The sequence below is a fragment of the Cygnus atratus genome, chromosome 34 (assembly GCF_013377495.2).
Source record: "Cygnus atratus isolate AKBS03 ecotype Queensland, Australia chromosome 34, CAtr_DNAZoo_HiC_assembly, whole genome shotgun sequence".
NCBI classification, from domain to species: domain Eukaryota; kingdom Metazoa; phylum Chordata; class Aves; order Anseriformes; family Anatidae; genus Cygnus; species Cygnus atratus.
Genome location: NC_066395.1, coordinates 294,946 through 308,954, shown reverse-complemented (window position 1 = coordinate 308,954; position 14,009 = coordinate 294,946). Strand labels below are relative to the sequence as shown.

General features: G+C 49.7%; 2 protein-coding genes across 2 annotated transcripts; one reads left to right on the top strand and one right to left on the bottom strand.

The window, feature by feature from the left end:
• Positions 1-1,823: 1,823 nt before the first annotated feature.
• LOC118261192 (olfactory receptor 14C36-like) lies at positions 1,824-2,558 on the top strand (the record flags this gene model as incomplete). Its single annotated transcript, XM_035571920.2, has 1 exon — positions 1,824-2,558. A coding segment is annotated over one exon (735 nt), but the record flags the coding sequence as incomplete, so codon positions are not given.
• A 10,494-nt stretch (positions 2,559-13,052) lies between these two features.
• On the bottom strand, positions 13,053-14,009 carry LOC118261191 (olfactory receptor 11A1-like). Its single transcript, XM_035571919.1, has one exon. It carries the CDS (start codon positions 14,007-14,009, stop codon positions 13,053-13,055), a length of 957 nt encoding a protein of 318 aa, XP_035427812.1.

The following is a 14,009-nucleotide window of genomic DNA, read 5'->3' as shown; positions in this document are numbered from 1 at the left end:
TTTTCTTCTTTGTTTTCACTTTCCAACACTTACAGGATGGAGAGAGTTTTCAGGGAGAAATGGAAAAGGAACTGTGAGGTTTGAACACATCTCTGGGCTTCCTGAACTGTAACTCTGATCATCAGAAGTGTTTTAAGGGGGGTTATAAATTGCCTTCAGCCTCTATTTTTTTTATGGACAGGTTCAGCATCAATTTTGCTGAACCCATCAGGGCTTTCTGACAGGTCATTTTTCACCTTCAAAGATGCACGTGCACCTAACCTGTGCCCTGCATACAGGCAAGTTTTTGAAGGGCAAAGCTTACTGCACAGATGTTGTGCTGGGGCTGTGAGCAGAAACAGGACTAAGATATGAGACAGGGAAAGCTCGAAATAAAACCTGCAGGGATATGATCCAGGAATGATAAGCAATTAAAACCAAAAATGTTGTCAGAAGGATAATTCTTTAGGAATGTCCATACTTTTTCCAATCATTGCAGAGCCCTTCCTATGAGCAAGCCCCCTTGCCTCCTCTTCCTCCCAGGAAAGCCCCTGCCCTCATGGCCATGAGTCCAAGGTATGGAGGACGTCTTCTGCAGCCACATCTCCAGCAGAGCAGAGGTACATCTCTCCAGCCATGTGCCCATTTTCCTTTGTGGTGCAGGGGGGCTGAGAGCAACTGCCTAGGATCGTGGACAATGCATTCTGTGAGGCTGGGGAATGAACTGACTTTCCCTCAATGAGACATCATCATTAGGACACTTGGCTATCTCCTTGAGGTGTCCTTTCGAGCAGTGAGCTGCCCTGCAGGATGCAAATATTTTCCATAGCATCTTCATGTTATTTGAAAGCCCAGGAAAGAAGCAGAGAGATTCTGCATGCAAGGACATGCCATTGGGTTGGTGAAATGAGTGATAGGTGTCCTTGGCTAGAGGTGTGGTGCTGAGACCTTGCTCAGATACCTAGAGAAAGGCTGGGCATTCAGTGACTGGCAGTGGATTTCTCTGCTCTCAGCAGTGTCCGGCGACTTTTCAGGTAACAGAAATGTGATTGCTCTCCAAAAGCTGCACACTCAGGGCAGTTGGTGACAAGCTCAGCCAGCTCCTCTCACCCTGTTCTCAGCCACTGGGAATCCCTTTGTCTCTGATGTCTCACAACCGTTCACTGTGATTGCAGCTCAGGATTTCTGACTGCAGAGAACACTACTTGGACATGAAGAGGTTGAAGAGGGTGTGTAGAAAAAAATGTCTCTAAAAGTCCTTTCTGCCAACTTCATTCTGTAGCACTGGGAATGCAGATGCTGACATGCTCTTCTGTGTAAGAAAGGATTTCATCTGACAAAATCTGAAAATAAAACCTTTCCCAGCTGCCACGTTCCAGTGTACTCACTGCACTGAGTCAAGACTGATTCCCTCGAGAGCCCAGGAGCAGAGGCCCCTGCTCCTCATGGCGCATTGAACTTTAAAAATGAAGCTTATGTCATGGAGCTGAATGAAATTTTTCAACAAAGAAAGTAGAAGCATTTGAGTATGATAGGGGGAGGGTCTACAAGGAATGGCATAGGTTTAACTCAGAGAAGACTCCCCTGACTTCTCATGCTCTTTTCCTACCTGTCCAGATCTCCATACCCAGAGGCAGCACCAGATGTCCAACAGCAGCTCCATCACTGAGTTCCTCCTCCTGGCATTCACAGACATGCGGGAGCTGCAGCTCCTGATCTTCGGGCTCTTCCTGGGCATCTACCTGGCTGCCCTCCTGGGCAACGGCCTCATCCTCACAGCCATAGCCTGCGACCACCGCCTCCACACCCCCATGTACTTCTTCCTCCTCAACCTCGCCCTCCTCGACCTGGGCTGCATCTCCACCACTCTCCCCAAAGTCATGGCCAATTCTCTCTGGGACACCAGGGCCATTTCCTATGAAGGATGTGCTGCACAGGTTTTTTCGTTCCTCTTCTTCATATCAGCAGAGTTTTATCTTCTCACCATCATGGCCTACGACCACTACATTGCCATCTGCAAGCCCCTGCACTACGGGAGCCTCGTGGGCAGCAGAGCTTGTGCCCAGATGGCAGCAGCTGCCTGGGGCAGTGGCTTTCTCAATGCTGTCCTGCACACGGCCACTACATTTTCCCTGCCCCTCTGCCAAGGCAATGTTGTGGACCAATTCTTCTGTAAAATTCCTCAGATCCTCAAGCTCTCCTGCACAGACTCCTATCTCAGGGAAGTTGGATTTCTCATGTTCAGTGCATTTTTGGGGTTTGGATGTTTTGTTTTCATTGTGCTGTCCTATGTGCAGATCTTCAGGGCTGTGCTGAGGATGCCCTCTGAGCAGGGCTGGCGCAAAACCTTCTCCACATGTCTTCCTCACCTGGCCGTAGTTTCCCTGTTTATCAGCATGGCCATGTTTTCCTACCTGAAGTCCCTTTCCATCTCCTCCCCATCCCTCAACATGGCAGTTGCAATTCTGTATTCAGCAGTTCCCCCAGCAGTGAACCCCCTCATCTACAGTGTGAGGATTGAAGCACTAAAGGATGCTATTTTGAAAGTGCCTTTAAGGACATTTTTTAAGGAATCATAAAGTTCCCGTATCTCTCCACAGGTGACTCCCAGTATATCCCATTCCAGCCTTGTGCTTTGTTCTTTTCCATTATTATATTTTTTCTTGTTTCTATATTTCATTCTTTTCATATTTCATTATTTTTAACTGTTTGTTCTTCCGCTGTTCCACCCCCCCCCAAAAAAAAAATATATATATATAGATAGATATATGTTCACTCCTCCTACTGCTATTGATGAATGAACCTGCACTGTCTCATCTGAAGCTTGTATAAAAATAGGTCTCAAAGTGTGTAACAGTGGGGACTGTCTTATAGCATTGTAATTGCTTTCTCTATACAATAAATGGTATTTTTTTTCACTTCCTGAAGGCTGTGCTTTTCTTTTAAAGCTCAGCAGAGCTGGCATCAACCAAAGGGAAAGTATAAAATCCCAGGTGGGAGCTGGTATTGGGAATGTGCCTGGCTCCTTCCTCCGGCTGGGATCCGTGTCCACATTGGAGGAAAAACCAGCCCCGTCACCCATGCCCAGACACCACAGACCCTGGAGCAGGACTGTCTGTGAGCACCTGCATGAGACATGGCCAGGGCTGGTCTGGGGCCTGGCACTGGGGGAAGCAGCCAGACCAGGAGGGCTGTGGGGGGACAAGGCACCAAGCTCTGTTGTGGGGACCATGCCAGGGGGATGTTTCCCCAGCCCTCATGCCCTCTGCCCCAAGCAGTGCCTACACAGAGGGGATGTGGGGCTGTGAGTGGGGCAGTGATGCTGGGCCAGCCCAGAGACAGGCCTGTGGACAGGAGCCACAGTACTGTAGCAAGTTCTCACACGGCCACCACCCCCAAACTACTGCTAGGCCCCAGGCCCCAGCCAGGCCAGCCTCTCCCCTCAGTCACAGCCATGGCTGCAGAGACCAAGAGACACCTGGGGCAGGATGTGTGGGTGGGCAGCACCAGCCCCAGTGCTCCTGGCAGCCCCTCTGCAGCCAGAGCAGCTCCCAAAGGTCAGGATAGGCCTCAGTGCTGCCCACAGGGCTGGGGGGCTCTGGGGGCTGCAGGCACTGGCAGCACCTGCTGGGAGACCCCAAACCTAGAGCTGAGCATCAGTGCCCGGCACCACAGCTCACAGTGCCTCCTGTCCTGTGTCCTGACCTCTCTCAGGAGCACTGCTGGGTGCGTTATTCCTCGCCTGGGTGTGGAAAGGAGCTTCTGGAAGGCTTCACTGGTGATCTCTGTAGCACCTGGCTCTGGCCCCACATCAGCCCACAATTACTGTCCCTCTGCACTAGGTGTTGGGTTTTTCCCTGTAACCTCCCCTGATCTCAAGCAATGTGTCTTCTTCTGGAGCAGGCCCTCACAGCCCGCCTGCACAGTCCCAGGGGATCCTGGTGAGGCAGCACTTCAAGAACAGGCTGCAATTGCCCTTGGTCTTAGTACGTATGGTGATCTGGCTGGGGCACAAGTAGGGACAGAAAGGACAAAAGACAATGAGGAGAAAAAGCAGAAAGAGAAATTTCAAAAGAGGTTAAGGGAAAAAAAAAATCACATCTGAACATGGGAGGTGAATCAAGTACTGACCAATGTGATCTAACTCTCAAGTTATCCCAGCTGAGGGCAGGCCAAGGTACAGACCTCCAAAGGTTCCTTCCAACTCAATCCTCAAGGAAGAAGGAGCTGTTCAGTGGAGTCAGGACCAGGGAACACTGCTGCGGGCTGAGACACTGCATGCCTTTGTAATAGTGATTAGGGTTACTTCAGGGTTACTTAGTGAGTGAAGTCATCCTAAAAGCAAGCTCTGTTCCATGGGCACCAGGACTCAGACTGGTTTGAGGTGCCATAGAAAAGTTCTCAGAAATACTGCCAGGTATCAGAGAACTACAGAAAGTTTGAGGTTGGAAGGGAGCTCTGGAGATTGCCTGGGCAACCCCATTGCTCAAGCAAGGCCAGCTTGAGCAGGTTGTCCAGGACCATGTCCGTGTCCAGATGGGTTCTGAATATCTCCAGCTATGTTGGCTCCACAACATCTCTGAGCAACCTGTGCCACTCATCAACCAACTTCACAGTACAGAAGTGCTTTCCTGTGTTCAGGAGGTTTTACCAATGTTTCATTTGGTACCCATTGCCTCATGTCCTGTCACCAGGCACCACAGTCAGTCTGCCTTGTCTTAATTACTCCTATCAGGTCTTTACCTAATGTGGCCACACCTGAAGTATTGTGTCAAGTTCTGGGCTCCCCAATACAAGAGGGAGATGGAACTGCTGGAGCTAGTCCAGAGGATGTCTACAAAGAGGATGAGGGGACTGGAGTACCTGTCATACAAGGACAGGCTGGGAGAGCTGGGCCTGTTTGGCCTGGAAAAGAGAAGACTGAGGGGAGACCTCATCAATGTGTATAAATATCCGAGGGGAGGGTGTCGAGAGGATGGATCCAGACATTTTCAGTTGTGCCCAGCAACAGGACTACAGGCAATGGGCACTAACTGAAGCACAGGAAGTTCTGGCTGAATATGAGGGGGCACTTCTTTACTGTAAGGGTGACAAAGCACCGGAACAGGTTGCCCAGAGAGGTTGTGGAGTCTCCTTCGCTGGAGATATTCAAAATCCACCTGGATGCCATCGTGTGCAGTGTGATCCAGGTGATCCTGCTGGGCAGGGAGATTAGACTAAACGATCTTCAGAGTTCCCTTCCAACCTCAGCCATTCTGTGATTCTTTGATAAAAACCTCCCCCTTGCCTTCTCTTCTGCAGGCTGAACACTCCAGCTCTCTCAGCCTCTCCTCATCTGAAGACGCTCCAGTCCCTTAATGATCTTTTTGGCATTTACTGGACTTACTGCACTACATCCAGGTCTTTCATGCATAGGGGAGCCCAGAACTGGACACTGCACCCTGGTTTGGTCTCAGAAGAGCTCAGTAGAGAGGAAGGAACAACTCCCTGAGTGTACTGGCAAGGTTTGTAATAATGAAGCCCAGGGTGCTGGTGGCCTTCTTTGATGTAATTCCACATGGCTGGCACCTGTTCTTCTTGTTGACCACCAAAAAACCCAGGTCCTTCTCTACCAAGCTGATTTCTAGCTGGTTGCCCCCAAACAATGTCTTGGTGCATACTGTTATTCCTGCAGGAGCATTTCACTTTGTTGAATTTCATGTGGTTCTTCTCTGCCCAGTTCTCCAGCCCACCGAGGTCCCTCAGAATGACAGCACAACCATTTTGCGTCTCAGCCACTGCTCTCAGATTCATATCATCTGCTAACTCACCCCATTGTACAAGTCATTAATAAACTTGTTAAATAATATTGGTCCAGTATTGACTCCTTATTTGCACAGTAGTGAACGACCTCCAGCTGTAGTGTGTATATCTAGTCACAACACTCCGAACCCAGATGTTTAGCAAAATTCCAGTCCATATCATCCACACAGGATCACAAAATTAAAGAATGGCTGAGGTTTGAATGGACAGGATAGGTCCCAATATTGCCCCCACAGTGACAGTCACAGCTTGTGACTGACCTCCAACTAGACTGTGTGCCACAGGACTATGAGCCCAGCTGTGTAGGAACTTCTCAATCCACCTCATTGCCTCCTCATTCTGTCCAGACTTCATCAGCTTCTCTAACAGGATCTTATGGGAGATGTGAAAAGCCTTTCTGAAGACAAGGCAGACAGAATCCCCTGCTCTCCCCTCATTTACCAAGGCAGTCTTTTCATTGGAGAAGGCTATCAAGTTGTTAGTCACCCAAGTTGTTAAAGAAACCCTTGGTGAATCCGTGCTGACCACTCCTGATCACTTTGTTGTCCTCGATGTGCTTGGAAATGTCTTCCAGGATTAGCTGCTCCATCACCTTCCCAGGATCTGAGGAAAGGCTGTCTGGCCTCTAGTTCCCTGGGACCTCTGTCTTGCCTTCGTGCAAGGTAGGAGTCACATTTGCCTTCCTCAGCTCTGCTCTGGGCCTCTTTCTAAGGCTGTGCTCTGGGTTTCTGGGTATTGCTTGGAGTCTGGCACATGGAGAGACATAGTGCTATGCAACTGTACACCCCATAAAGATTTGGCCAGCTCATAAAGAGGAAGGACGTAAAGCATGTCCTAGCAGGTGTGGCCATTGGTCAACAGCAAAGAGCTATATCTATCCATCCTCTCTAACCTTCATTGCTCTCTGCTCCATTTAGATCCGAGATGGAGATGTGCAATGTGCCAGTACACGCATGTCCCGGGAACACAGTTTCACCATTCAAAGTTTTGGGAAGGAATATGTTTGGGAAAACGGGTGCAAATTTAGATGAGAATTCATAGACAAGCCTAAATATTCTGAAAGTTAGTGCATTTCATTTGTTTTTTCTCTTGGCTTCCCTTCATAAATCAAGAGAGCTCAGGATTTCAGCATGTGACACTGAGTGCAAAAAGCGAATATCAGGAAACGAAGTCCTGGGAAGGGAGTGGTTTTGGTGGCCTTGAAATGTGTGCTTGACACTCACAAATATATGTATATATTTTCCATTTCTCTAAGGTTCTCCATTGTGGAAATTGGCCTAAGTGGAGGTAATATGGGCTTAATACAGATCTGAAGAGTGTCTTTTATTTTTGACCAGACTGTGCCTTTTATTTTTCATTGCTGTCAATTAAGAAATTACCTTCAGTGTCTGCATGTAGCTCATTCTCCAAGGAAAGCAGTTGGGAATTGGTGCCAAGGGGCTGGAAAACATTCCGATGCAATGCTAGTGGAAAAATCTCAGAGCTTATCACAGCTGCTCTCAGTCCCAGGTGGCTGATGAGACAAAGGGTGGGGCTGAGGGGTAGGGATGAAGACTGTGCATAGGGTCTGGCAGAAAGGGTCTTCATTTCCCTACATGCTCAGAGTCCCTTAGCAGACATTCAGGATCAATATCAGTTGGAGATTGTTGATATCACTTTACCTGTAGTCAGACAACTAAAGAAACTGCAGAAAGAAGAAATCCTTTCCCATACTTTTTATTATTATTATTATTGAAGTCTTCCCTTTAAAGACACTCCTGGCATCTCCCTACTTAAACCCATACAAATTGAAGACAGAAAAATTATGCCCAGAGGCTTGGCTTGTGAAGGCGTTTTTCATGTTGATTTGCCCTCTGCTGCCAAGTTCCTGAACTGCAGATCCTGGAAGCTTGAGCAAGTCTCTGAAGAAGTAAAAGACAGAAGCAAGCCTCCAAATATTTGAGGGTGTTGGCCAGCCCCACTGAGGGCCATACCTGAGGAGACCATGACGGGAACAAGCAGACAAGGTGCCTGTCTCTGGGAGATGGTGGAGGAGGAAATCAGAGGCACTGGTTACAGGTGGAAAATTAAGTGGGGATGTGGCTCTGAAAGCCCTTGATGTGTTTCACCAAGAGGGATGGCCAAGGCCTCAGCGCATCCCCTGGGAGGGGAGATCCTGCACTTCCTGGGCTGCTCGGGGCTCTGGCAAGGGCAGTGTGATGTGGGGGTATGCAATTCCGAGTGCAGGACATTGGTAGGACACTTGCCAGGGTCTGTGGGGTTGAGGAGGTAACAAGGCCCTGGGGCTGTAAGGGACCAATGTCCTCTGGTGGGCATATGTGGAAGAGGCTGCAGCTGTAGCCCTAAGGACACCGGTTCCACTGGGGGGCTCCAGCCCCACAATGGCCCTCTGCCATGCCCCTCCACATCCTGTCCTACATTTTCCTGTACCTGTACCTGCATCCCTGCAGACTTTTACAACACACCCATATTCCCAGCTCACTCTGACCCCATGATTGCCAAAGCTCTCCTAATTTCTCTCCATCCTTACTGGCTATGGCTTCAAACACAACCCTGTGTTTTCCTGAGGATTTACCAATACCTGTATTTTTCCCACAACACATCAGGCTTCTTCCAACGCCTGATCCTAATGGTCCTCTATCAGCCAATATGTCCCAGCCCCACATTTGCTTGAATTGTCTCTGCACTGAATCTCTGAATTGCCGCCCTGAACTCCATATCATCCTTCTGGGAATGGAAAAGGCCACACTAGAGCAGGTACACCTCTGAAGAGAGTGTGGCACATGGATAAGTCCAAACCTCTGAAGGCACACCTGCAAGCATCTATGGCCGTTGGTAAGTCCACGACACAGTAGGTAGAGCTCTGAAGGGACTGTGGCTCATGGATACGGCTGTGTCTGAGCAGGTACAGCTCTAAGGGACTGTGGCCAGTGGACGAGCCCAGGATGGAGCAGGGGTGAGGGGAGGAGTTCATTGCAATGTCAGATTCTGCGGCCTGGTGTGTGTCTGGTTTAACCAAGCACGCAGATAAGCACCAACAGCTATTGGCTCAAATACCCTGCCCCAGTGCAATGGGGCAGAGAAGTGAACATGGTAAAATTGCAGGAACTTGTTGGCTGAGATAAGGGCAGTTTCATACGAGAAAACCAGAAGGAAGGAAGGAAGGAAGGAAGGAAGGAAGGAAGAGAAAGGAAGGAAGGAAGGAAGGAAGGAAGGAAGGAAGGAAGAGAAAGAAAGGAAGAAAGGAAGGAAGGAAGGAAGGAAGAGAAAGGAAGGAAGGAAGGAAGGAAGGAAGGAAGGAAGGAAGGAAGGAAGGAAGGAAGGAAGGAAGAGAAAGAAAGGAAGAAAGGAAGGAAGGAAGGAAGGAAGGAAGGAAGGAAGGAAGGAAGGAAGGAAGGAAGAAAGAAAAAGAAAAAGAAGTGATGCAGAATGCAATTGCTCACTTCACACTGACCAATGCCCAGCCACTTGCTGAGCGGTGGTCACCTACACCCGGCCAGTTCCCCCAGTTTTATTGTTCAGCATGACATCAGATGGTAGGGGACATCCCTTTAGCCAGTTTGGGCCAGCTGTCCCAGTTGCGTCCCCTCCCAGTTTCTTGTGCACCCCCAGCCTCTTTGCTGGCGGGGCAGCAAGAGGAGTAGAGCCCTTGACTCAGTGTAAGCACTGCTCAGCAACAACTAAACCATTGGTGTGTTATCAGCATTATTCTCATCCTAAATGCAAATGAGAGCACCATGACAGCTACTATGAAGAAATTTAACTCTTTCCCATTTACAAAGGAAAAGAGGTGGATTTTGTAATGGATATACCTTTAAACTGTTGTAATGCATGAATTGAGCTGCATGTTATAGTAAGTCTTATGGCAGGAAATACTTGAACCCAAGGCAGATGAGCCTTACAAGGAGCAGTGCAAGTGCAGCAGTGACCTGGCAGAGAAGGACCTAGGAGTTTTGGTTGATAGTCGACTGAATATGAGCCAGCAGTGCGCTCAGGTGGCCAAGAAGGCCAACAGCATCCTGGCTTGTATAAGAAACAGTGTGGCCAGCAGGGCTAGGGAAGTGATTGTCCCCCTGTACTTGGCTTTGGTGAGGCCGCACCTCAAGTACTGTGTTCAGTTTTGGGACCCTCGCTACAGGAAGGACATCAAGGTGCTCGAGCAAGTCCAGAGAAGAGCAACAAAGCTGGTGTGGGGTCTGGAGAACAAGTCTTACGAGGAGCGGCTGAGGAAGCTGGGCTTGTTCAGCCTGGAGAAGAGGAGGCTCAGGGGCGACCTTATTGCTCTCTACAGTTACCTTAAAGGAGGCTGTAGCAAGGTGGGGGTTGGTCTATTCTCCCACGTGCCTGGTGATAGGATAAGGGGGAATGGGCTAAAGTTGCACCAAGGGAGCTTTAGGTTGGATATTAGGAAGAACTTTGTTACTGAAAAGGTTGTTTGGCATTGGAATGGGCTGATATTTTTGATTTCACAGGACACTTCAATTATTGTATTAGAAGTGTTCGATCATTTCAGCTGATTGTAGAGTGCTGATTGAAGTGAAATTTTTGAAATTCTTATAAAAAATTTAGGCAATCCTCAGGCTTACAGCAATAAAATGACAATTTTCTGTCATGCATGGAACCCTGATGCCACAAAACCCACCCTCCCTGGACTGTTCATGCCACCCCTCACTCCTGGCACAGAGAAAATCTGTGACATGTAGACCTCTCCCGCCTGTTAGAGGAAACCATGGTGAAAAGGTTCCCTGAAATGCTCCATTTTGAATGCCTAAATTTGTGCCAATCATACCTGTATTATCTGCCTTTCTTGGTGGCTATATTCACATCTTTCTGTCTGTATAGTGATATATAAATTTGTATAGCCACAGCTTTATGTGCAAGTAAAGGTAAATGTATGTACAGAGTTACACATGTACACATGGATAACTGGGAGAGAGGCAGGCAAGTGGCTGGGATTCTAGGATTTTACATCACCTGAACTATCAGGAAACCAAGCCAGCAGTGCTGGGAGCTGGGGAGAGGGGAGAGGGGGAGGAAGGTTCCGGTGACACGGCTGGGAGGTGGGTTGTGATGCCATTCCTACTGCAGTGATCTGACTGCCTGGTGGCAGGCAGGCAGACACGGCGATGTCATCGAGTGCATCACAAATCCCATGGGACACAGGGGGCAACTCATGCAGGGGACAGCTCTGTCGAGCCACCGTGGCTGGGCTGCTGCTGCTGAGGTCACCTCCTCACAACACTGCGATGGGCCAGGAGCAGGCAGGCCTCAGGAGGCCGTCAAGAGCAGCAGCTGTGGAAGCTGCAGGCAGATGCCTGGGCCCCTGGGGAGGGCTGCCCTGCAGTGATGCCACCTGGACATGGGGTGGGAGCCTGTGGGACAAGGCATGAGAAAGTGCTGGATGTGACAGAGCACAGTGTGAGAAGGGAGAGAGTACAGGTAGGGCTGTGAGGGACAGCAGCATCTCACGTGCCCTTGGTGGGCGGAGATGTGAGCAACGGGCAAACGGCACAGAGAGCTGGAGGGGAGCAGTGGGGACCCTCTGGGGAGTCAAGTCTAGCAAAGGCAGCAGTGCCCAGGGAACCTATTGGTGATGTCACTGAAGGCGCATCCCCACCCTCCACCATCTCCCAGAGACAGGCACCTTGTCTGAAATGACATAGGCAATGGTATCTGAACTACCAAATGAGGGGACAGGTACAACAAACTAGGGATCAGTAGAAGAAATCTAGTTGGCAATTGTTGATAAGTGGGGAAGGGACTATAGCTGAGAAAGGAAGGGATCCAAGTGGATTGAGGAGGAAGAATGCTGTGGAAGAGGAGAGGAGTGGGATGCACGTGGCCAGCTGCCTGTGGACAGGGTGCTGATCAGAGCTGGCCTGTCCAGACGCTGTGCCCGATCACTGGGCTCTGTCCTGCCTTCTTATTCAACTCTGCAGCTGGCTATTTGCTGAATACTCCTGGTGTGTTGGAGGTGAATATATGTACCTGCTTTGCTGGCCAAGCTCAGGTGGGGCTGGCTGGAGGAAGAGAGCAGGCACTGGAGAGAGCCAGGGTTGGAGCTGCCAAGTGGGGAACAGCCCGGAGCCTGGGCAGGGCATTGGGGTGGTCCCAAAGCCCAGGCCCACACTCAAGGAGCCGTGGGTTCATCTGTGCCCATGGGTAAGTGCTGCAGGGGACACACAGAGCACTGGTGACCTTCAGAACAGATCAGGCTGAGGTGGAGAATCGGATGGAGCCAGGTGTGTTGCTCATGGCTCTGTGTGCTGCTGGTGCTGGTGTGGTGGCTGTGAAGGTGCTGTTCCCTGTTGGAGTTGGTCTGTCTGTGGTTGGCTGTGTCCATGCCTTGTGTGCACATCTTTGTGTGTGGATGAGATTGTGGGTTTGTGTGTTTGGGCATGCGTATTTGTGTGTATTTGTGCGTATTTGCCTGTGTGCACCAGTGTTGATAATTCTGGGGCAATTTCTCCGGGTTCCTAATGTAAGAAGCTAGGCTGTATCTTAGGACTGAGGGACATTTTTGAGGGCCCCATGGACATGGAGATGGTGAACAGGGCATCATGATGTCCTCTATAATCTCCCAGCTCCTGTGACGCATGCAGAGGCTTCCAGCCATGCAGCAGTCCCAGGAGAGGGCTCATCCTTCCAGTGTTTATGACTTCACTCCAGTCCTCCAGGTGGACCCAAGCTGTGGACTTGCTGAGGACTTTTAGACTCAGGTTCAGCACACATGTTGGGGGAAACATTAAATAAAGGGAAATTTATCATTATTCAAAAACACCCATGAAACTCCTATATGGTGGGTTGACCTTGGCTGGCCACCAGGTGCTAACTGAGACACTCTCTGAGTCCCGTCCGCAGCAGGAGAAGAGGAGAAGAGGAGAAAGCTCGTGTGTCCAGATCAGGACAGGGAAATTGCTCACCAGTTACTATCATGGACACAACAGACACAGGTGGTCCTCCAAGGGTAAATGATCTAGAAAGGGGAGATATCGATCTCCACCTCCCTACAAGAAGGTGAAGATAAGATCAGAGGTGCAGCTGGTATCAGAGGAGCATTGAACAGTTCATTAAGAAGGGAAAAGCAAACCCACAACATTTTTCACAATCTGTCTATATAAAGCAATATTTCTCATCAAGAAGCTCTCTCGTTCATTCCCGTTACTCTGCAAGCAGGCTCAAAGGCATGGACTTCTAAAGATACATCCAGTACATGGCACTTGCCTTTGTGAAAGAGCCACAGGTAGCCTGTGCCAAGGGTCACTCACCTACTATGATCTCTGTATGCAGACCACAGCTTTCCTGAGCCCTTTGCTCAGGGCCTCCCTGACCTCCCTGTTCCTCAGGCTGTAAATGAGGGGATTGACCAGGGGCGTGAGGATGGTGTAGAAGAAGGAGAGCACTTTGTTGAGTTGCCTTAGCGAGACTGATCGGGACATCATGTAGACAATGATGAGGGTGCCGTAGAAAACAGTGATGACAGTGAGGTGAGAGGAACAAGTGGAAAAGGCCTTCTGCCTGCTCACTCTGGATGGGATCCTCAGGATGGCAGCTATGATGCACACATAGGAGGCCAGCATAAACAAGAAAGGGAAAACCAGATCTAGGAGAGACAGCAATAAAGTTACAAGCGTGACCACTCTGGTTTCACTGCAGGAGAGCTCTAGCAGTGGGATAAGGTCACAGAAGAAGTGGTCAATTGCCTTGGGGCCACAGAACTTCAGCTGGGATAAGAGGTGTATGACTACAGCAGACAGCAGAAAACCCATTAACCAAGACCCAGCTGCCATCTGGATACAGACCTTCCAGGTCATGAAGCTTGCATAGAGCAGGGGCTGGCAGATGGCCAAGTATCCATCATAGGACATGGCTGCCAGCAGGTAACACTCAGATGTTACAAAGGAGCCAAAGAAGTAGAACTGAGCGATACAGCCATGAGCAGAGATGGTCCAGTCCCCCTTCAGGAAGCTGGCCAGCAGCCGGGGCAGGATGGTGGAGCTGTAGCAGGTCTCCAAGGAGGACAGGTTGACCAGGAAGAAGTACATGGGGGTGTGCAGATGCTGCACTGCCACCACCAGCACGACAATGAGGATGTTCCCAGCCATGGTGACTGAGTAGATCATGAATGTCAGGAAGAAAAGTGGTGACTGGAGTTCAGGGACATTTCCCAGTCCCAGCAGAAGAAAATCCATTGGTGATGTCCAATTGTCAAGTTGTCCTTCCCCCAT

Coding starts and splice junctions, on each gene's coding strand:
- LOC118261191 (XM_035571919.1), bottom strand. CDS start 14,009: ATGGGGGAAGGACAACTTGACAATTGGACATCACCAATGGATTTTCTT.